This window comes from Dromiciops gliroides, chromosome 4, assembly GCF_019393635.1.
Source record: "Dromiciops gliroides isolate mDroGli1 chromosome 4, mDroGli1.pri, whole genome shotgun sequence".
NCBI classification, from domain to species: Eukaryota; Metazoa; Chordata; class Mammalia; order Microbiotheria; family Microbiotheriidae; genus Dromiciops; species Dromiciops gliroides.
The window spans coordinates 348,829,832-348,854,788 of NC_057864.1; the positions used below are offsets into that span (position 1 = coordinate 348,829,832).

At 39.3% G+C, this 24,957-nt stretch overlaps 1 protein-coding gene across 2 annotated transcripts; it reads left to right on the forward strand.

The window, feature by feature from the left end:
* Positions 1-60: 60 nt before the first annotated feature.
* RWDD1 (RWD domain containing 1) lies at positions 61-23,969 on the forward strand. 2 transcript variants are annotated; one of them, XM_044001375.1, is made up of 7 exons: positions 61-334; positions 9,158-9,223; positions 14,141-14,271; positions 17,978-18,121; positions 18,919-19,051; positions 20,367-20,429; positions 23,626-23,969. In XM_044001375.1, the coding sequence occupies exons 1-7, from the start codon at positions 262-264 to the stop codon at positions 23,736-23,738; spliced, it is 723 nt and encodes a 240-aa protein (XP_043857310.1). In that variant the 5' UTR covers positions 61-261; the 3' UTR covers positions 23,739-23,969. The 2 variants fall into 2 exon arrangements, with proteins under 2 accessions (XP_043857310.1, XP_043857311.1); XM_044001376.1 differs by lacking the exon at positions 14,141-14,271 and having other exon boundaries at positions 260-334.
* The last annotated feature ends 988 nt before the right edge of the window (positions 23,970-24,957 follow it).

The window sequence follows — 24,957 nt, forward strand, 5'->3', positions numbered from 1 at the left end:
GACTCGAGCAGCCGATTGGAGAGCGTAGAACCAAGAGGAAGTGAGGGGGTGGGGAATTCCCTCATCCCCTTTTCTCCCTCCCCCACCCCCTTCCCCACTCCTTTGCCTGGTGCCTGCCTGGCTGCGAAACCAGGCGAACCCTAAACCACAGCATTCTGCGCCTGCGCCCGCGCCCGCCAACCCGGCGGGCCCCGGGGTTCCAGGTTCGAGCTTCCAGCTCTCCATGTCCGAGCGTTCCATGGGACTGCGGCTCGGGCCACGATGACGGATTACAGCGAAGAGCAGCGCAACGAGCTGGAGGCTCTGGAGTCCATCTACCCGGATTCCTTCACAGGTTGACTACGATCGGCGGGGGAGGGGGAAGGGCTTCTGCTTGCTTGTCCCCCTGCCTCCCGATACAGCCCCCCGGGCCAATCCCGCACCGCCGAGGCGCCCCTCTCCCGTGCGCGCTGCAGCGCCGCGGGCTCCCCCCGCTCGGGGACGCCGAACCCCGCGCTGCCCTCGGTCCCGGGCGGAGAGACTGCGCCGAAATCCTCTCTCTCCCTTCGCAGAGAGGATCGTTGCTTTTCGAGATTCGGGCTGAAAAATCGGTCTTACCTGGGCCTCGCTCCTTCCGCGGGCGTGTCCTGGACCCGGCTTCGTCCCCGGGGCTCGCTGCGTCTCCTCCCCCGGTCCGCTCGGGATCCTGCGCAGGGGCGTGGAAAGTGCCGGGCCTATAATAAGTTCGTGGCCGTTTAGTAATGGCCAGGGCATGCAATATTTTAAAGTAACATTTGGGAGTTCTTTTTAACAGTAGAAGTTGACTTAGAACAGGAGTTCTTAACCCTGGGGCTTTTGAACTTTCTTACACTCACACATATACATATATGTGTGTCTATTATGTGTGTCTATATGGACACGAATCGATGTTTACATAGACATACATATATACGCATAGAGACATGTATTTTTGTTTATGTATTTACATATATATATATACACGTGTGTAAAAATAGTCCATGAACCCCAGATTAAGAACCCTTGTTCATATGTACGTACATATCTTTTGTTGTTATTTCATCGTTTTTCAGTTGTGCCTGACTCTTGGTGACCCGTTTTAGGATTTTCTTGGTAAAAATAATGGAGTGGTTTGTATTTTTTTTTTCTCTGGATCATTTTACAGGTGAGGCAATTGAGGCAGACAGGTTAAGAGACTTGTCCAGGCTCACACACTTAAGTATCTGAAACCTGAATTTGAACTCAGGTCTCCCTGACTGGAGTCTTTCCCCAGTACCACCTAGCTGCCCATACATATATCTGTAGTATTAATATACATGTATAGACACGTGTATCTATTATACATACATATACATATAACGTACTAATATAGGTATATGCAGTATGCCCCATTTTTAACTTTTAAATTGCACTATGACTTTAAAGACATTATGTCCTATAACGAATTTGTAATCCTGATTTTTATTTTTTTTATTATTATTATTTTTTTTTTGGTAAGGCAATTGGGGTTAAGTGACTTGCCTAGGGTCACATAGCTAGTAAGTGTTAAGTATCTGAGGCTGGATTTGAACTCAGGACTTCCTGACTTCAGGGCCAGTGCTCTATCCACTGCACCATCTAGCTGCCCCCCTGATTTTTATTTTTTGCATTTAGAAACATTAATCTAAGAAGGGGTCCATAAATTTCACTTAACTGACAAAGATGTAAGCGATTCAGTCAAAATAAATGTGTGTGTGTGTGTGTGTGTGTGTGTGTGTGTGTGTGTGTGTGTATTTGGATAATAAATATTTAAAGTTTTGAGTTCCAAATTCTATCCCTCCTTCCTTGACCCTCTCTAAGGCAGTAAGCGCTCAGATATAGGTTATACATATGCAGTTATGTAAAACATCATATTAGTTATTCTGTACAAGAAAACTCAAAAAAATTAAAGTGAAAAATAGCATGCTTCAGTCAGTGTTCAATCAATATCAGTTCTTTGGAAGTGAATAACATGGTTATAATTAGTCTCTTCGGATTGTCTTGGATCATTGTATTGCTGAGAACAGTTAAGTCATTCACAGTTCTTCATCAAAAAATATTGCCATTATTGTGCACAACATTCTCCTGATTCTGCTCACTTCACTATACATCAGTTCATGTAAGTTTTTCCAGGCCTTTCTGAAATCATCCTGCTTGTCATTTCTTATAGCACAATAATAATCCATTATAATCATATACCACAGCTTGTTCAGCCATTCTCCAATTAATGAGCATTCCTTTGATTTCCAATTCTTAGCCCCCACAAAAAGAGCTGATATAAATATTTTTGTACAAATAGGTCTTTTTTCTCTTTTTGGGGATGTCTGGGATATAAACCTAGCTGTGGTATTGCTGAATCAAAGGGTATGCACATTCCAAATTGCTCTCCAGAAAGGTTGGCTCTTTTCACAACTCCCAGCAACAGTGGATTAGCATACCAGCTTTCCCACATCCCCTCCAACACCCAACATTTTTCTTTTTTGTTATATTTGCCACTAATAGGTGTGAGGTGGTACCTCAGAGTTGTTTTAATTTACATTTCCCAATCAGTAGTAATTTAGAGGGCAGCTAGGTGGCACAGTGGATAGAGCACTGGCCCTGGAATCAGGAGGACCTGAGTTCAAATTCCGTCTCAGACACTTAACACTTAGTAGCTGTGTGACCCTAGCTAAGTCACTTAACCCCAATTGCCTCACCAAAAAAAAAATTAGTAATTTAGAGCATTTTTAAAATATGACTATAGATAGTTTTAATTTCTTTTTCTGAAAACTGTCTATTCATATTCTTTTATCAATTGGGGAATGACTTGTAAAATAAGTTATATTGACATGTCAGTCAAATATTTATGAAGAACCCACCAGATGTGCCAGACACTGCTAATCGCAGAAGATAAAAAATAGGGAAAAAGGAGTCAGTGCTTTTGGGGAGCTTTACAATCATTTGGGGGCAAATGTTAAGAAAAATGATTTTACATTACAGACTAAGCCTACTTGAAAGGTTAAGAACCCTTGACTTACCAGAAATACCAAAGTTGCACTTTTCATTTGAGTGAAAATGGTTACCTGAATGTTTTCATTCAGAAATAAGCGTCCCTAGTTCTCTCTGTTTGGTCTAGAGCAAGGAGACTTGGGTGAGTTGGTAAGAACTGTATTCTGAATATTTTGGAGCTCTGGTCTGGAAGAGAGAGATCAGCTGATATATATATATATATATTCATTCTCCAGTTGAGTGAACAACCACAGAGGTGTGAATCTATTAGGCCTCATCCTACCTTGTGAACCTGGGCAAGTCTCATTTGTTAAATGGGATGAAGAGTGATCTATTCTACTCACCTCCGTATTTGATAAATAAGGAAACTTGAGGCTTAAGAGGTTAAATGACTTGCACAAGGCCTAGAATCATATTTAGAGCTGTAAGGGACCTTAAAGGCCATCTGATCCAAACTCCCCTCCCTTTTTTTCCCCAATACCTACTTCCCAGGGTTATTGTGAGGATAATTTTATTAAAAATGCTTTGTAGGGGCAGCTAGGTGACTCAGTGGATAGAGCACTGGCCCTGGATCCAGGAGGACCTGAGTTCAATACCGGCCTCAGCCACTTGACACTTACTAGCTGTATGACCCTGGGCAAGTCACTTAACCCTCATTGCTCTGCCCCCAAAAAAAACAACAACAAAAAATGGAAAAATACTTTGTAAACCTTAAAATGACATATAAACATTAGATATTGCCTGTGTGACCTGCCCTTTACTAGCTGAGTGACCTTTGATAAATCAACCGATTTTAGGGTCTCAGTTTTTTCATCTGTAAAGCGAGGGGGTTGTATTATATGGCCTTTAAGGTGCTTTTCAACTCCAAATCTACGATCCTGTGACATCATATAAGTTGTTTACCTTCTGGGCTTCAGTATCTATTGGGGGGGGGAGGGGGGCAGAGATGGTGTCTGGGATATGGACTAGATCCCCTTACACTCTCTTGACCGGAGCCTTGCCTGAGGTCACACCAGAGAGAAAACTTGGTGCTCTTGACTGTTGATCAGAAGACCAGAGTTCCAATACCACCCTTCCTGTTTACTGCCTGTGTGGCTTAGACTCATTAGTGACTCTGATTCTCAATTTACTGATTTCTAAATCGAGAGGCTAAGAGTAGGTGATCTAGAACAAAGTTTATTAAACTGTGAGTCTTGACCCCATGTGGGGTCGTGAAAAATTTGGCAACAGTAAAATGTTATGTATACCTATTTTATATACCTAGATACCCTGGGTCCAGTAAAGATTTCTTGGGTGAAAAGGGGTCTCGAGTGGGAAAAGGTTAAGTAGCCCTGATCTAGAAGGATCCCTTCCAGCTTTAACTCCTGTAATCCAGGTCTCTGTCCCAGCCCTTTGTTCTTTCCCCAGATACTATCCTTCCTTATTAAGAAGTTAGACTTCTTAAAGTCACACTTTGTAAATTAGCCCTTGATGACAGTGGCTGAAAGTCTTGAAATAGTTACTACTAGAGAATGTCTTCAAGGCCTTTCATTAGCTCTGAAGCAGTGTAGTTTGAGAGAATATTCCAAGATGAGTAAAGTTGGAATGTGTCAGTACTTTGTGGAAGTTACCTTTTCCTCAGCATGTATCCTGTGTTTGAACCATACGCCATTGTTTCTAGATAATAGTGTCAATTATATATGAATTTTCTTTCTTGGGGGGGCGGGGAGGCAAAATCATAAAACATTCAGAGATGTTGATTACGTTCTTAAACATAAAGTGAGATGATTTTCAGTACTTTGTAACTAAGAATTAGGACATGTTTCATATGTCAGTTGTGAGATTAAAATTGGATATTAGATCATAAATCTCCCCTACTTAACCTTTCCCTTAATTTATCTCCCAGACTAGTAAATGGAGACGAGGGGCAGCTAGGTGGCGCAGTGGATTGAGCACTGGCCCTGGATTCAGGAGTACCTGAGTTCAAATCCGGCCTCAGACACTTAACACTTACTAGCTGTGTGACCCTGGGCAAGTCACTTAACCCCAATTGCCTCACTAAAAAACAAAACAAAACAAAAAAAGAAAAGGGAGACGAGGAGTTTTGAAGTAAAACATGATTTGACCCTTTGAAAATATGTAGACTGTATACTTGTTATCCACGTCTCGTATTTGTGTATCTGTGAAGCTTTGCTATTAGCATTGTCCAAAGAACCATAGATTGTAATTCTGATTTTTATTTCAATCATGATCTAATTATGTTATAGATATAGAGTCAAAAGCCTGTGTGCCTTTGGGCAAGTTACCTTCACCTCTCTGGACTTAGGTAGCTGATCTCTATGGTCTTTTCCAGGTCTAAAATCCAGTGATCTGATGTTATTGTCTTTTTTTAAGGAATTTTTATTTGTAGACCAGTCCAGCTAAATTCAGAAAACACTTTATTTACCCAAATGTTGGCTACTACTAGATGATAAAGTTTGGTGTTTTGGCACGGCAGCTTAAAAATGATTTGCTAAGGCCTATAAACATTGTAATCTGCATTAATGGAGAGAGTTACCTACGTTGATAGTACTGAAAAAGTGCTATTTAGTCATGTTGATGACTGAAATGATGTGGATATGCTGAATGATTCAAAGTGATTTTAAGGTCCTTATCATTTTATTTGGATCTCGGAATCATTCTTGAAAATTAAGGAGCCAGGTTTGTTTTCCACTTTTCAGTGAAACAGAAGGGTGAAAGGAGGCTACATAGTATCAAAGGGAATTAGTTCCCAATCTCAGGTCAAGATCCAAATTAGGTTCACTTAAAGTAGCTATTGACTCATAATTTTAGAATTGGAAGGGACCTTAGTGATTGCCCAGTCCAAACATTTCCCCAAGAGATTCCCTACAACTCTCGACAGGTCCCCTAGACTGGGAGGGGCAGAACAGGACAGAGGAGTCACTTGCCCCCTTCAAGAAGAAGAATTAATCCTTTAGAACAAGTACATTTGGCCTGGGTAGGTACTTCCTGGACTTTATAGGAAAGGAGTGGGTGAAAATCCTGGTAGCAGACCTCTAGGCAGAGGTGAAGGAGGTTTGATGACAACTGAAAAGCCCTCAGGCTGGCCCCTGGTAATTTTGCTGCAATGATTGCTTTTGTCCAGGGCTTTGAACTTTTTGGTGAGATATTTTAATATTAAAATGTGAAGGAAAATGGACAAGCCTCTTGGCCAGTTTATTAAGTGAGAATAACATCCTGAAGCTTCACTGAGATCCCTCGGATATTAAAAGAACTATAGGACAATCTTCTGCATGTTGGGAAAGTCTTCCTTAGTGGGTTTACGAAAAGATATGAATCAGTATCCCCACAAGAAGGCTTTGAGTGTTTTTAATCTGTATTGGTAAGGGATTAGCCCTGGCAGGGAGATTATGAATGTCAAAGTATCTAGGTAATTATGAATATGATACTGAATGTCCATAGTATACAAAAATATGAGGTGCCGTAATATTTAGTACCCAGTGTTCTTAAACTTTGCAATAAATGCATCTCTCTGACTTTGTTCTAGGTACTTTTCTATAAGCCAAATAGAGTCCTATCTGTTAGCTACATCTGGCGTAGTTTAAATTTTTATCAATTGGCTATATTCAGGATTTTGATGCTTAAGTATGTAGGGTCCTGACAAAGGAATAGCTTCATGCTGATAAAATTTTCTGAAGTTGATCATGACACATGCAGATCTTTAGCTCTTTGTTGAATGCTATTGCCTTTTCCCTTCCATTTCCCCAAATAATCTTCTAAAATATGACCTGACTGGGGACAGCTAGGTGGTGCAGTGGTTAAAGCACTGGCCTTGGATTTAGGAGGACCTGAGTTCAAATCCAGCCTCAGACACGGACACTTAACTAGCTGTGTGACCCTGGGCAAGTCACTTAACCCTCATTGTCCTGCAAAAACAAAAACAAAAAATATGACCTGACTGTTCTGACTATTCACAAGTAAAACATTAACCCAGAATTCAATTATAACACTTTAATTCTTCAAGGTTGGTACATGACTTTGTTTTCTTTAGGCAGTAAAGCAACCTCAAGGGTCCAACAGTGCAAGCACTGCACAAAGTGCTGCAATTAATCTCCGTCCTTCCCCTCCTCCAGTTTTTGCCTCTTGGTGCCTCCTAAATACAATTATGAGCGTTTTGACAGGAGATACCTTAGAGATCTTATGCTACACTTCCAAAAAAAAATTAGGTGCGTTTTTAAAGGATATGACTGGAAAAACAAGAAGTTCTAGCCATCCAGAAGCGTTCAATCTGATACTGGAGACATGTAGTGTACACAAATAAGTTTGAAGCAGAGTAGGTATGATGAGGAGGTGGGAGGATTACTTTTTTCTGGGGAGAGATGAGGTGGGAATGAGGGAAAGCTTCATGGGAAGAAGTGGCATTTGAGTTGGTTGGGGAAAAAAAAGACTATTTAAAGGCCAATATCAGAGGAGGATTATTATAATAGAAGGGGGTGGATGGCCTGTACAAATGCATGGAAGTGAGAGAGTGGCAGATAAAATTAAGGACTGATCTGGCCACTCGTATTGTTTTTGAGGTCTCCTTGAGAAACAGAAACATTGAATACAAACTCCCTGGTCCTTCGGGATGTTCTCAGGCATTGCTGTGAAACATCAGTTTTGTACCCTTCTTAATAGAAGGGGTTTATTCAGCTTTTGTTCAGCTCTACCTTGACCCCTTCAGGAACTCCTTTCAGGAACCTTTGAAAACATCAGATGGAAATTCAAACAATACACTGAGATTTGGTTTTCTCTTTTTTGGTGTGTTTCATTCTTAAATTTAAATTTACTATATCATTTGTTTACATTTTCTTAATATGTAATTATCTTAGACCCTGTGCAGAGCTTAGGACATTCCATGGTCATATTTCCTGGGGATTACAACCTCCCTCTTGGATAGGCTTCCTATGTATTGGCCATGTCAATCTTTGGTTCCACTTGGAATGGTAGAGAGATGCTGCAGTTGGTGGCCATGGAATTTGCTACAGAGACATTTTCTCCTAAAACCTTACTTGATTTATGTTTCCAATGGGAATAGAGGGCAGTGTTGGTGATGGTGGCAGGGCTGGGAGATAACACGGACGAGGGCTTTGAGGCTAATCTCTATATTTAGCAAATGTATCTTCCTCAGCAAGAAGGGTGAACCTATCAGATTAATATTTAATGTTTGTGATAATAGTTCTCTTGGTGCTATCCCAGTACAGAAATTAGATACAGTACTTCTTATTCATGAACAAGGGATTTCTGATTAAGGATATATTTTGACCCATGTCAGTGACTTGTAGACATGGAAATGCTGAAATTTAAAGTTGGGTTGCTTAATTCTGTGAAAACACTGTAAGGTGTTATGTATATTGATATTTCTTTGCAGACTAATAATGTCTGGTGGACATTTTTGGACTTGTGTGAAAAAATAATTATTAATAACGGGTTTGGGGGGGGCAGAGACGACACCCCCCCCCCCCACACACACACACACACAGGAACTCTGTCTGGTTTCCCAGAGCTAGGCCAGAGTCAGTAGAAATGCAAAAGAAAGGTAGATTGACCTTCCTAACTACCTAAAGGAAGTTAACTTCCCTTGGTGACCCCCAAGTCATGTCAATCAATGGACTTGAATGTTACTGGCCAATTAGCTTGGATCAATGTGCAGTGACCCGCCTCCACCTGAGAGAAGATAAAAATCCTTGGGGAGAGGGGGGGTCCCTCTCTTCTTCTTGCTGTTCCTTTCCCCAATACCTTACCTCAAGGCTCTGCCCAGTCATCTTCCCGCCCCTGCCCCCTGGGATTCTATGCTGGGTTTACACACAGTCAAATTAATAATAAATGCTTGCAGCCAAAAACTGGTGCAATGGCCTCTAATTTATAAGTAGCAATATATAAGAAATTCCAGCTAAGTTCCCCAGTAACTCAAAACAGGGACAGGATTTCCCCCAATATTTCAAACGACATATAAATAAGGAAATGTTGCAATTTTTTCTCATTTAAGAATTTTGTTTCATTTGTATTCTGTTGAAATAGAAATGCAGAATTAAAGACAGTCACAAAAACTACATAATTGTGGTATATTCAAAAGGGAAAAACATTCATCTTGGGGAAATTCTTTAATTTGATTTCTATTTCTATTTTCTTACAGTATTATCTGAAAATCCAACCAGTTTTACTATTACTGTAACATCTGAAGCAGGAGAAAATGATGAAAGTAAGTATATAGCTCTTCTCTCTCCAGATTCCCACTCAGGAATTTGAGCTGTTTTGAGTCGGGAGCAATGATTGGGGGTTAAGCAGCCATTTGTTGCACCAAGAAGTCTGAATCTTATCAAATGTGGTAGAGTGGTTTTGTCTTAAGTATATGCAGCAAGCAAAGGCAGTAGAAAAAGCTTAAGACTGAGAGTCAGAAGCACTGGACTCTTGTCATAGTTTTTCTGCCAGTTAATAGCTTGGTTTGGGGCATCTATCACTTCTCTGAGCCTCAGTTTCCTACTCTGTAAAGTGATGACCTGTACTATATATGATCTCTAAGGTTCCTTTTCTTTCAAAGTTTTGAGTTCTAGATTCTGTTCTTCCCTTCCTCCCTGAGACAGTAAGCAATTTGATATAGGTTATACATGTGCAATCATGTAAAATATTTCCATATTAGTCATTTTGTGCAAAAAGACTTGAACAAAAAAAAAAAAGAAACAAAGCGAAAAATAGCATTCTTCAGTCTCTATTCAGACAACATCAGTTCTTTCTCTAGAGGCAGATAGCATTTTTCATCATGAGTCCCTTGGGCTTGTCTTAGATCATTATACTGCTGACAGTAGTCAAGTCATTCACGGTTCTTCATTGCATCAGCTCATGTAAGTCTTTCCAGGTTTTTCTGACACCATCTTGCTTATCATTTCTTATAACACAACAATATTCCTTTACAGTCATATACTACAACTTATTCGGCCTTTCCCCAATTGATGGTCATCCCCTCAATTTCCAATTTTTAGCTGCCAAAAAAAAAGCTGCTATAAATATTTTTGTACAAATGGGTCCATTTCCTTCTCAGGTTTGTTTTCAAAAAGTCCAGTTGCAAAACCAGGAACTAAACATTTATTCATGAATGTTGAGTATCTTTTGTAAGCATTCATTGTCTAAATATTAGCTTATCAGAGAAATACAGAAGATAATCAGCAAGAGATATATTTGCTACCTAAAACAGCCACTCATTGGAGATGATTTAATAATAGAAAAGAACAAATAAGTCTGAATGTTTTAGCTCTACATTAAAGACATGGGTATTATTTCTGGGTTTCTTGGTATTGTTAACTATTTCTTAGTGTTGGGATAGTTGTGCTTAGCAGTATTCAATAGGTTCAGGTATTATAACCATAGCTCGTGTTTTGCAATTTACAAAGCACTATCCAATAGTATATCCATGAGAGAATATAAGCATTGTGTTCATTTTACAGATGAGGTAACTAACCTTCAAAAAGATTGAGTGTGATTTGTTACACAGAAGCTAGGAAGCTCCAGAGCTCTGTGACTCAACCTAAGTCTTTGGAGTCCAAGTCTTAAGTGTTCTTTTCTTGATACTCTGCTACTTCTAGAAAAAGATGAGCATTTTCCCCCCTGAAGCATTGTTTTGGTTTAAACACTGCTGATGATCTTTATTAGTAGAGGGAATTTCCTTAAGCTTATACCATTGAAATCACAGATCTACTTTCCTTCAATAAACAGAAAAAAAATGAAAGAATAGGCTATAGCACTGAAAAAAAGAGAAGACTGAAAAGAGGCATCTGGATAGTATGCCTTCAGCACTACTAAAAGAAGAAGGTGCCTGGACTAGACCTGAGCCCCTTGTGCTCTTGGACAGGCTAGACCTTTTCTGCAATTTCATATGTTCACCAAACTTTCAAGTTCTTGATTTGGCTTTCCACTTGAGGAGAGATTTTTAGGTTATTAAATTGGCTTTCTGGTCTTCATTATTGCTCTCTTGAATTTTCCCAATCTTCTTATCCCTGTTAACTGAGTTCCGAATTAATAGAGGTGAGCCTTGGAGAATAGGGAAGTAAATTAAATATTGAGGCTTTTTCTGATAGCCAACCCCATCACTCACTACAGTAGGTTTTAGCTTTTAAAGATGTAGAAGTAGGAAGAAAAGGACCCAAGGAAAGAGGGAGATGTGGCAAGGAAGAGGGTGAGAGTGGTAGCAAAAGTTAGTGTTGATGGGAGGTTCAAATATTTCTCCTAGCTATTTTTTTTTTATTATCAAGCCATTGCTTCCACAATTGAGGCTGTCCTTGGCTCTCACTTTTCTGTTTTAGCCACAGGTGGCCCTGTGTCCATCTTTTCCAAGATCAATGTTTGGTTCAGTATGGTAAAGAGGGACATGGATAGTGGAATGGGCTTGCTTTCTTGGTCTATAAAACTAATTTAGGAGAGCCTATATCAGAAACCAAGTATTAGACACCAATGACAGTACATTTCCTATGAGGGTCAACTGGTTTACAGAGATCCAAGCCTATTGGGATGCTCTTTGCTCACTAAAAACTCTGCTCATTATACATGGAAAACAATGGGGTCCCTTCCAGCTCTAAATTCTGATTCTGTAATTTGAGTTGGCCATGGTTTCAAATTATACTTTTCACATTCGCAGAGTCTTATCAATCAGTACTTTGTACACAGTTTGGATCAAGAGAGTACATTTGTTGGTGTTCCCTGTTTTCTCAGTCTTCTCTCTGCATCTGAACTAGGTTTCTGGGGTCAGGAATTGTGGATTTTATGCCCTTTGATTACTTTATAGCACCCAGTAAAGTATAATGTACATAATAGGTGCCCAGTAAATGCTGAAATAGTAAATGCATCACTTTCACATTATTCTTAGTTAACTCAGTTGCCTTCATTGGCTACTCTTCATTAGACATCATAGGATTCCCTTGCTTTTGAGTCTCTGAGATAACTCTTCCCCCTGTCCCTCTGCTTCCCAGAGAATTGGATCTAGGTTTCATTAGGCCTTATTGACACTGAGCATCTCTTTTGAACTTTGTTGGTAGGTAATCAGAACCATCAGTTCTTTTCTTTCACAAGACTTAACTGACTTAAGTCCTTCTAATTTTTTTATCCCTTGAGATATTTGGACCATGATAATATATGGTGGAAGTAGCAACTGAATAAAGTCATAAAGCGTCTTTATCTTTTATTGTGTAAGTGGAATGAATAGCTTCATATCACAATTTAGGAAAATTTTATTTTAATTACTTTTTTCTACCAAAAGTACATTCTTGCTCTTTGATGCCTTTTAATGCATATCCTTCACTACTCTGAAAGACCATAGAATAGTAGATTTAGAGTTAGAAGGGAAATTACTTTGTCATCCAGTCCAGGGCTTCCTAAACTTTTTCCACTCTCCACCCTTTTCTCCTGAAATGTTTATGCGACCTTGGATATGTAGGTATATAAAATAGGTATACAAATCAAAATTTTTGCGACCCCTAATTTCCACGCTCCCCCCCCCCCCCACATTCAGTTGCTTGACCCCATATAGGGTCTCTCAGCCCACAGTTTAAGAACCTTTGATCTAGTCCTTAAACTTATACCTGCTCTTTTTTTTTTTTTTTTTTTGAGGGGCAGTGAGGGTTAAGTGACTTGCCCAGGGTCACACAGCTCGTAAGTGTCAAGTGTCTGAGGTTGGATTTGAACTCAGGTCCTCTTCCTGAATCCAGGACCAGTGCTTTATCCACCTAGCTGCCCCAACTACCCCCTCATTTTACAGATGATGAAAGTAAGACTCAGAGAAGTTATTTGGTCCAGGGATACTCATCTAGTAAGTGCCAAAGATAGCATTTCACCCCAGATCTTCCCAACTCTAAGACCACCACTCTGTTCACTAAACCCCCTATGTCATATGTTTGTTCGTTTTTATAAATTGTACAGGTAAAACATTATACTATAAAGAATTGGATTCTTTAGTTTTTTTAAAATTCAGAATAATTTTACAACTTTGTCAGAAAATTGAAGTTATTTTTGTTATTTACCAAATAGAATGAAGCACACACTTTAAACCATTCAATTTTGGGGAGGTAAACGTGTGCAGTTCACTATGTGAATTTCAGAGGATATGTGGGGAGGCGTAGAATATTTTTCCATGTTGAATTAGGAAGATAATCGCTTTGAACAAACCTGGCAGATAGTTAATTAATTTTTGTGCAATTTTACTTTTTCTTATTAAATAATAAATGTATTTAAATCTTTAAACTTTATGTAATTTTTTCCTGTTTTAGTTTTAATGTGAAATGCTTATATAAAGAATTATAGATTTTAACTATAAAAATCATATTTTAATATGAAATGTTTCTACAAAAACTTTCTTTTAGCTCTGCATAAAAAGTTAAAATGCTAGGTTATGCAGCTTCTTCCTGTTTGGTCACTGGGACTGAAAAGAAAGAAGGCATTTTAAATTCTAAGACAATTTCTGAATTTAAAATAAATTTATCCAAATAATGAAAACAGTCTTCCTGTGTGTGTAGAAGCAGCTACTGTTGTTAAAAACAAACTATATTATCACTTCTGTGATCTCTGATGAATCCTAATGCTTAAGTCACTTTCACTGATTGACTGATATGACTTTCTCAACAGAGTTTTGAAGAGTTTGTACTAGGACATGAAATCTATGGTTATTATGCAGGAATGATTATGGACTATTTAAAACAACCAGTTTTTTTTCTAAAATCATTTTTTTTAAATGGTGATCCTAATACTGGAAAGAAAATGCTTTCTCTGGTTCGTTTTATTTTTTAAGTGCTAGGTTTTGTTTTTGTTTTTTTTATTAAAGGAAAAAAAGTAATCTTTATCCATGTAGTTTCTCAGATATGTGATAAACTCAAAGCAAAAAATAAGCCTACTTTTATGTGTAAGGAGTAATTTATTGGCATGCTTCCAGTTTTCATTTTCGTTTGTTCTGTTCTGTAAGCAAACATTTAATATATTTATGTCCCAATAAAAGTTGGCTTCTCCACAAAATAAATAGCCTTGTTTTATTCCATATGCAAAGCTATTATGGGTTGAACTGTTGATTCAACAAATCTGTGGGAAACAATGTGCTGTAAAGTTTAAGATGTTAACATGATCCTTCTCTTTTGTTTCTTAGCTGTCCAGACAACCCTTAAGTTTACTTATGGAGAAAAGTATCCAGATGAAATGCCTCGTTATGAAATATTCTCCCAAGAGAATCTAGAAGATAATGATGTCTCAGATATATTAAAATTATTAGAGTTACAAGTAAGAAACAGGAGACTATTTTGATTTTTTTTTTGTTGTTTCATTGGTCTGAAACGTTAAACACTTTTTACTAGTACTGGAAAAGGTTCTGAGTTGTTAAAAATATTAACATTAGGGGCAGCTAGGTAACACAGTGGATAAAGCACCGGCCCTGGATTCTGGAGGACCTGAGTTCAGATCCGGCCTCAGACACTTGACACTTACTAGCTGTGTGACCCTGGGCAAGTCACTTAACCCCCATTGCCCCACAAAAAAAAAATATTAACATTAAAAGGTTCCTTATTTTTCTATAATGGATGTAACTCCAAAGAACTCTTCTTGTAGACCATGATGGAAAGGTCATTTACCTCAGGGGACCTCATTTTCCTCAACTGCAAAATGAAAAAAATTGAATTCACATGCAGCTAGGTGGCACAGTAGATAGAGCACCGGCCCTGGATTCAGGAGGACCTGAGTTCAAATCAGGCCTCATACCCTTGACACTTACTAGCTGTGTGACCTTGGGCAAGTCACTTAACCCCAATTACCTCTCACACACACACACACACACACACACACAAATTGAATTCAATACTTTCCAAGTTTTCTAACAGCCATAACACTCTGCCCAGAACTAGAAGCTGGAACACCTGTGTTTTAGTTCCAGCCCTGCCAGTAACTTGCTTTGTGACCTTGGGCAAGTAACTTAATGTGCTTGGGCATCCTCTATAAAATGAGGGGATACATCTCGACAGCTTGTAATTCTATTCAGGATGTTTAGGTAATGCAACTGATAAGCCTGAAGACTTTAGAGAATCCTATAGAGCTGGAAGGGCTCTTAAGTCATCTAGGCCACCCCTTCTCCCTACCCCATGGGTTCCATCTCTTCCCCCAAGGAAGATTGTAACTTGTCCAAAATCATAGAACTAGTAAGTAGAGCTAGGAATTAAACCTTGACTCCTTGTTCAGGGCTTTTTCTATACCACACTTTGTGAAGAAAAAAAACCATTCTTTAAGCATTGAACATATAGTCTTCAGTTTGTAAGTTGTTTTATTATTATTTTTTAATCATTTTTTTGTGTGAGGCATTTGGGGTTAAGTGACTTGCCCGAGGTCACACAGGTAGTAAGTGTCAAGTGTCCAAGGCCAGATTTGAACTCAGATCCTCCTGAATCCAGGGCCGGTGCTCTATGCACTGCGCCACCTAGTTGCCCCTAGTTACCTTTGTTTTAAATGGCAGCCCTCTTTCCCTCTGGGACTCCCACTGCTATAAAATCAGTTGTGAAAAAAAACATGCAGTTCTTTATTGCATGAATTTTTATTGTAAGAATTTCAATTCTTTAGATTCAGAAATGGAAGAAGAGAGTGCAAAAAAGCCAAATAGCTTAGAAGGACTTCATCAAGAACTCCCTCAGTTCCAGACTAGCTGTCTCTCCCCCACCCCCAACATGTGTACAGTTTGTTACACTTCTGAAATTTCACCAGTTTCATTTAGCTTGATAAGTAGACTGATAATATGGACTGAGGGTCTTTTCATTCACTGCAGTGTGTTCACTCAGTCAGCTGCCAAAGGAATGGCAATTTGGGTAGGGAAAGAAAAGGAAGGAGTAATACGCATTTAGAGCATGGAGCATTTGGGGGAAGGTAGAGCAAATAGAGTTGAGGTTCTACAGTAGGAAAACATGAAAACATTAGTGACTCAGAAAGTTGCAGAAAAGGAGGTGGAAAAGGCACCAAAGATAAATTTAATGTATTTCAAACGTCCCAGGGCCTGAGGAAGTGGGGTGGGAACACTCACCCGCTTTTTGTAGTATGCTGCCTCTGGTTCAAGATAGTCCTATTAATATTATGGACCAACTACATTATAAATGTGAAAGGTTTTTGTGTCTCAGTCTGGAAACCTAACCACTTTTGTACCATTGTTTCTACAAGAAAATGCATTCCATGTTCTAAGCTGCTGACTTAACACTTAATTTTGGAATGCAATTCTTGTGTAAGATGGAAGGTTGCTTGGTTTGTTTGTGTGTCAGACCATTTTGTGTATAAAGAAAGGCAAGCTAGAATTAAAAAAGGAAATTTGGACAATGTCCTAAATGTCTCTAAAATCATTATTTGTTTTTCTTTTAAAGGTATTTTCTATAAATAAGTGATTCTGAAAATCTCACAAGTTAAGATTTCAAGAAAAGAACATCAGCCATCTACAATTGAGGCTTCTGCTTTCCTCCCACTCTCTAAATAACTCTGTATTCTGTCTTCTGACCTTGTCATTGAACTGAAACTGTATTCTCCAAAGTTACTGATGTTTTTTTTTTAATTGCCAAATCTAATGGCTTTCTCTCAATCCTCATTCTTGTTTACCTTTCAGCAGCCTTTGGCACTGTCAGTCAACATCTTTACGTTGATATTCTCTTCTCTAGATTTTTGGGATACCCAGTCTCCTTTGCTAGATCTTCATCCAGGTCACACCTGCCAACCTTCAGTTATCTATGCAGATGATTCTCAGATCTACTTATCTAGCCCTAACCTTTCTCTCAACCTCTCATCTCACATTTCCAACGGCCTATTAGACATCTTGAACTAAACATCTACTAGACGTCTTCATCTTTTTCAAAACTGAATTCATTATCTTTGCCCTCACTGTCTTCTTCCTAACTTCCCTATTAATATAAAAGGGCACCATCATCCTCCCAGTCACCTCAGTTTACAACTTAAATGTTATCCTCAACTCTTCAATCTCTCTCTCTTCTCCTCCTGTCCCCAACATTGGTTGCCAAGTCTTGTCAATTCTGCCTTCTTAACATCTCTTATATTTACCCCTTTCTCTCCTCTGATGTGTTACCACCTTGGTGCAAGCCCTTATCACTTCATGCTTGGACTACTGCAATAGTCATCTGGTTGGTTTCCCCTCAATTCACTTCCCACTCCTGTCCATCTTCCACTCTGCTACCAAATTTATCTTCTTAAAGCACAGGCCTGACCATGTCACCTCTCCCTATTCAATAAACTCCAGTAGCTCACTGTTACCTTCAGAATTGACTATAAAATCATCTGTTTGCTTTTTAAATCCATTCCTTTCATAACCTGGTCCGTTTCTACCTTTCTAGTCTTCTTAGATCTTACAGGCCCCCACATACTCTGATCCCATGAACACCATTCTCCATGCTGTTTTTCACACATAGTACTCCATTTCCTGACACTGAATTTTCACTTGTTCATAACCTTGTGTCTGTAATGCTCATCTTCCTCATGTCCACTGTCTTTCTTCCTGTCTTTCTTCAAGCCTCAGCTAAAAATCTCACCTTCTGGTTAAAAAAAAAAGCCTATCTTGCTCCCCCTTAATGTTAGTGTGTCCCTTCTCAGATTATCTCCAATTTACACTGAGATATATCTTTGTTTCATCATAAGCTATATGCATATTGTCTCCCCTCTTAGACTGTGATCCTTGAGAAGAGGGGGGCTGTCTTGTGTTTATTGACTGATTGAAATATTGACTGTGTGACACCTGGGGAAGTCCCTTAGCCTTGACTTTTAAGGGTTTTGGGCACCTTTGTAGAGAAAATGCCTACTGATTAGTAGAGACTTTTCTCCTCTGGGAGTTCTCTATATCTATTATAGGTTCAGTCCTTGTCTCTATTATGTTATTAGTATTCATAACAAGAGGTTACTTGGATGAGTTTTCTGGTAGACTTTTGAAAATTTCCCCCTTTTTTTTTTTTTGGCCTTATAGGCAGAAGAAAACCTTGGCATGGTAATGATCTTCACTCTAGTATCAGCTGTTCAAGAAAAACTAAATGAAATTGTAGATCAAATCAAAACTAGAAGAGAAGAAGAAAAGAAGCAGAAAGAAAAAGAAGCAGAAGAAGCAGAAAGGGTATGGAAAAGACTTAAGGTTTATTTTCTGGGAAGTGGTTTTTCATTTCCTAAATTCATATTTTTATTGCTTGGTGAGTTATAACAAAAATGGTTCCCCTTTTCCTTTGGTTGGTGGTACAGCAGGGAGTACTGACTAGAGTTCTACTAGTGGAATTAAAACTCAAATAATGCATCACAAAGTCTGAATCAAATGGGTTAAAAGTGGTTTCGTATTGTCAGAGTCTCTCAGTCAGTTTAAATATATTCCATATAAATAGTCCACAAAAATAAAATCATTGTAGAAACCCCCTGTGTGAAGGTTACAAATATTTGTCATAAGGTTTTTAGGAACTACAAAAACATTAGTTTTTTAGCATTACCCATTAGCATAATAAGAGTTAAATACTTATTTTAAAAGACTAATAGGCCACAAACTGTCTTATTTTGCTGTTTTACCACTAATATCCATTTGTGTACATCTTCTGTTTTCCTTTTGTAATGATATCCTTATCTTTTTGTAATGAGACAAAAATGATCCTTTGTAATCACGAGCTATTTCTACCAAATGCCATTAAACCCTAATATGAGCAGCCTGTGAAAAAAGTTTTCTTTGTTAAAAGACAAGCAGAAAGGAGGTTAAGTATTTTGAAACATTTTAGTAGGATTGACTGAAATATGTTCATTTAACCTTCCTGCTCTAGTTACCAGTTGGTAACTTTTCAGTATCCAGGAATTTGGGAAACAGGGTTAATCTTGGCTTTAGAACTATAGGTTCGTACTTATCTGGCCTTTGTATATCTGTTTTTGTTCCCTAAGCAATGTTTCCATGGCACTCCTGTAACAATTGAGAATTTCTTAAGTTGGAAGGCCAAGTTTGATGCAGAGCTCTTAGAAATTAAAAGGAAAAGGATGAAGGAAGAAGAACAAGCTGGAAAGAATAAATTAAGTGGTATGACTTTATTTTCTTTCTTTTGGGACATCATGTTCCACGTCCCAAACAAGAAAAACATTTGGGAAAAATTGTTTTTAGGGGGGAAAATGATTTTGGAGTATGAGAAAAATGACAGTCCCTTGTAAATTACATAGTAACTTATCTTCTTGCAAAATTTTGTGTTATCTTTGTGAAAAATGAAGTTGGGAAGTCACAGGTAGTGTTTGACAGATGGATTTATAAGCTTTTCAGTGCCAGAGTCAAGCTGTGTTATCCTTTCTGGTTAGAGCGATCTGTGAAGCTCACCATATTTCCCCTTTTGTCATAGTATGATATAATCTAAAGAGCTATGACTTAGAAAGAACCTGGGTATAAATTCTGGGATTGCCAATTTAGCACCTGTGGGATTGTGGGTAGTTCATTTCTGTGGCCCTCAGTTTTCACATCTCTAAAATGACGGATGGGGTTGGACTAGATAATCTCACAAGAAGGGCTGGTTCCATAGTCAGGATGACTTGGGTTCAGTTCTGATTCTAAACACTTATCAGAGATCATAGATTTAGGACTGGAAAGGATCTTTATCATTCTCATTTTACAGATAAAGGAATGGAGGCCTAGATTTAAGTGACTTGCCTAATAGGGTTGTACAAGTAGGAAATTGGCAGAGCTGAGATTTAATAACACATGCCTTTTTAATTCCAAATCCCAAACGCTTTCAGCTGTATGACATTGCTTTGTGACTCTAGGCATGTCACTTCAGTACCCTGAGCCTCAGTTTTTCCCCTTCTGTCAAATGGGAATAACATATAGCACGTACCTCACAGGGGTGTTGCAGATGTAAATGAGATAAATGTACATAAAGTGAGTGGTGAATCTACAGAGGCTGCTACATAAATGCCATCTGCTATGATCTCATGCTAATGTGAAGAAATTTCATGTATCCTTCAGCCATACTGATAAATTCCAAAATTCACTGAGATTGAGTGGCACCTTGGTAAAATGGAAGGAGCGCTTGTTGTGGAGTCAAAGGTGCAGGGTTCATATCCCACTCTGCCATTCACCTGCCTGTGTGACTTCGACTTCCTAGGCCTCAATTCCCTCATTTTTAAAATAAAATGAGGGACTCTGTGATCTCTGAAGTTTCTTCCAGCTCAAAATTTATTACTGTATAATGAAAAAGCAGCATATTCCTCCTTGTTTCAGTATCATTCTACAGGGGCCTGAGCTTTTTTTTCCCTTTTTTCTTTTGGGGGGGGCGGGGCTCAGGAGGAGGCAGAGTGGGGAGGGTGAAGAAAATTATTCACTCTAATGAAAATATACTGATTTCTTTCAGGAAAACAGCTGTTTGAAACAGATCACAATCTCGACACATCTGACATCCAGTTCCTGGAAGAAGGTATGCCAGCTATGGCTTTATAACTATAATAGGTGAAAACTTGGTGTTTTTTCCCCAACATATTGAAAGTGAAGAACTTCCTCGCAATATAAAAAGACATCAGGAATTTAGAAAAGAATTCTAAGATGTTTGTTGGCTTTATACACTGAAACTTAGCCGTTGTATTGAAAATTGTTATTAACTTGAAAAAAAATATTCCATATATGAGTAAAACTTGAGCGAGAATAGTATCCGTTTCTAAGTTAAGAAAAACCAAAGGCATAAAAAAAAAATCCAGCAATAGCATCACTGCAACCTTTGTTTTGTTTTGTGTTGTTTTGTGTTGTGTTTTACAGGGCAATGAGGTTTACTTGCCCAGGGTCACACAGCTAGTAAATGTCAGGTGTCTGAGGCCAGATTTGAACTCGGGTCCTCCTGAATCCAGGGCCGGTGCTTTCTCCACTGTGCCACCTAGCTGCCCCCCACCCCAGCCTTTTACAGATTGTACCCAACACTCTGGTTTTTCTGAGTGGTTCTCCATAAATCCATGTAATCTTCATTTCCAAATCCTCCGGTGGCCTTTGGTGAAATCTCCAAGGTATCCCAAAAGCTGACCTTCTTTTCTCTGACCACAGCCTCTCTTGTTTTTCCTGCTCCTCTTCGCATTCCTTTCTCTTCCCTCAGTGAAGACGATTTTGATCCCCAGATCTATTAGCTAGCCACCTTCTGGCTTTACTTGTCTTCCTACCCATATTCTACATTGTGATCAGACATTGTTCCCCTTGAATAGCACCTTGGAACTCCTTACCTCCTTGACTGAAGTGCCAGTCCCCCACCAGGGGTCACACCTCCTGTCTGTTTTCTACTTTCCTATTCTGAGATTCTAAGAATGGCTGGTTTGATTCCTGGCCGTGACATTTAATGACTGTAGGCAAACCACTTTGATTCTTTGGGGATCCAGTTTATAAAGTGAAAGATTTGGACCAGATGCTCGCTCAAGTCCCTTCCATTTAATTGGACAACAAATATTTGTTAATATGAAGCAGATACTGTGTGCCAGGCACTATACTGAGTATTGGAGATACAAAGGAAGGCAAACATAGTCTACACTATACCCTCAAGGAAGTTCTCTTCTAATGGGATGGAATGGGATCCTTCTGGCACTCCATATTTTAATCCTATGATGACAATAATGCATTTTATGTACCCTTTCCGGGGTATCTAGGGGGCACAGTAGAAAGAGTGCTGGGCTTGGAGATAGAAAGACCTGAGTTCAAATTCTGCTTCATCTTTTCTATTCAGTTTTGTACTTACATGTATCCTCTGCCCCAGTGGAATGTAGACTACGTGAGGGAGCTGTTTGGTTCTTAGTTTTTGTATCCTTACCGTCTAGCACAGCACCTGCTGCTTAATAAGTTCTTATTGAATTGAATTGAACCCAGCCCTGCTCTTACTCACCAGGCCTAGAACACCCAACACCTCCTCCTAGCAAGGAACAGGGAATGGTGAGAGAAATTGGTATGAGATACATCCAGGGGCTTGGGGAACATTGCTCACTCAATATGAGCCAACCATATGAGAGAGCAGCTAAAAAAGTGATTTGTGATCTTGAATTCAATTAAAAGAGGTGACCATTTTCAGAAGTAAAGAGGTGATGATGTTACTATGACTTGACCAGTCAGATCACCTGTAGAGTTTTCTGTTAGGTCTGGACACCACATTTTAGAGAGGACACTAACTAACTTTGAGAAAGTCCATAGGAAGACAACTAGGATGTAAAAGGTCTTCGTGTTTTAAGGATAGGTTGAAAGAACTGGACACCCTAGAGAAGAGAAGATTTGGGGGAGGTGCCCATTGTTTCTAAGGATTTGAAGGGCTGTCCTGTAGGAGAAAAAATAGACTTATTCTGTGTGTCCCAGAGGGCAGAAATAGAAGCAGTGAGCATAAGTTAAAAAGCTTTGGACTTGAAATAAAAGCTGTTTTATGATTTTGTTATATATTTACCATTATATATCCAGTTACATAAAGTACTATGATATAGAAGTCAAGATCATAGGTTTAAAGACAATGAACATAGGGTCAACTAGGCGGCACAGTGGATTAAGCACCAGCCCTGGAGTCAGGAGGACCTGAGTTCAAATCCAGCCTCAGACACTTGACACTTACTAGCTGTGTGACCCTGGGTGAGTCACTTAACCCTCATTGCCCCCCCCAAAAAAAAAAAAGACAATGAACATTCATTAATGCCTTGTGCCAGGGACTTTGCTGAACATGGGATATTGTTATTGTTTCTCCTGTCAGTTTATATCCTACTCTTTGTGACCCCATTTGGGGTTTTCTTGGCAAACATTCTGGAGTGGTTTGCCATTTCCTTCTCCAGCTCTTTTTTTTTTTTTTTTTGGTGAGGCAATTGGGGTTAAGTGACTTGCCCAGGGTCACATAGCTAGTAAGTGTTAAGTGCCTGAGGCCGGATTTGAACTCAGGTCCTCCTGAATCCAGGGCCAGTGCTTTACCCACTGCACCACCTAGCTGCCCCTCCAGCTCATTTTATAGATGAAGCAACTGAGGCAAACAACAGTAAGTGACTTGCCCAGTGTCTGAAGTTGGATTTGAAACTGAGGTCTTCCAGACTCCAGACCTGGAGAGGTGTTCTATCCACTGTGCCACCTAGCTAGGCATGGGATACACAACTGAAAAATGACAGTCCCTCTTAAGGAGCTTACAACATTTGGTTGATCCCTGAAGGGATTGATTTTGTGGGCCTCAGGTTGTACTCTGAACTGTGTCCAGCCAGCTTTCCAGCATATGAGATCTCAAGGGATCCTGCATGAGTGTGCAAATCTGTTCAAATCAATCCACTTAGATTTCTTGAGCATCTACTTTGTGCTTCTCTACATACAAATCTATCAGTACTGCCGGGATGGGACTGAAGGACAACCAAAGCAGTGATCGTCTTTATCATCTTTAGATCACTTGATCAGTTAATCAAGTCTAACAACAACAGCAGCAGCAGTGCTGTGCCTCATAAGCATTTTTGTAGCACAAGAACTCACTCTTACTATCTATCATCTGAACCAAAAGATGAGTTTTGAATAATATTTCATCATTTGCATTTCCATGAGACATTCCAGAGATTCTATTTCATTATTCCAATGAGTTGCCTATTCCTTTTGTTCCAGAGGAAATAATCAATAATGGGGTTCTCTTTTCTTTACAGCTGGTAACAGTGTGGAAGTAGATGAATCTTTGTTTCAAGAAATGGATGACTTGGAGCTGGACGATGAAGAGGATGATCCTGATTTTAATCCAGTTGATTTAGAGAGTGACTAGCGACAAGACTGACAAATGAACTGGTGGCGTCAGCAGTTGGCGAGTCCCTGTCCTTGTATCTCTGCTTGCAGAGAAGCTGGAAAGCCACAGCATCTGTGGCTTTGCTGAGCGTGTGGTGTTGGTTTCCTTTTGTTTTTTCTAAGAAAAAAAAATTTAATTTTCAGGAGAATATTCTTCTGATGACTTTCATCATTGTGCTTAATAAATTGACTTGAAAATTTCCACTGTAAAGTATCCAGTGCATTTTGATGGCATCGAGCAGTCTCCATGTTTGTGAGCAGAGAAAGGCCTGCCAGGGTAAATGTGACTTCAGGGGTGTCCTCAGTGCAGGGGATCCATGGAGCATTCCTGGGGCTGTCTCTGAGTCGTGTTTGATGTGACTATAGTGATAAGATACCACATCCTGTGTACGGAATATGGAATCAGGATCCGAATTCGAATCCTGGCTTTTCTGCTTAGTACTGCTGACTGCTCTAGGCCTCAGTTTCCTCATCTCTTAAGTGAGCAGTTTGTATTAAGTGACCTTTAAAGGTCTTTCCACCCCTAAATCTTATGGGGTTTTTTTTCCTTCTGATTCTTCACCACTTACAAGGTCACAGATTTAGAGCTTAAGGACCTCGGATATCCTCTAGGACAAAGCCAACATTTTATAGATGAGGAAACTTGAAGCCAGGGAAGTTAAAGAGACTTGTCCAAAGTCACACAGTTCGTCTGACTCTTAAATCTAGCATTCTTGCCATTGTACTATCAGATTTGATTTTAAAAGACATTAGAGGATTGAAAACAGAACACTTATTCTGCCAGCCCTTGCATTCCTGTCTCAGTATTTTTCATTATTAACCATGTTTCAAGTGTCTGATAGTCAAAAAATGAAATAAATTTTAGTCCTGTAGTTAACAATTTGTCCTACATAGGTTGTATGTATCTCAGGCTGAATGGCTTTTCACTGATTTGTGGATAGAGCACTGTGCCTGGATTGAGTAAGACCTGAGTCCAAATCTAGCTTGTAGACACTAGCCGTGTGACCCTGGGCATGTCACTTAACCTCTATTGCTTTAATCCACTGGAGAAGGAAATGGCAAACTACACCAGTATCTTTGCCAAGAAAACCCCATGGACTGTATGGTCCATGGGGTCACAGAGTCAGACACAATTGATGGATAAGTCTCTGCAACAGGGATTCTTAACCTTTTTGGGAAGTCTGGTAAAGCCTTTGAAC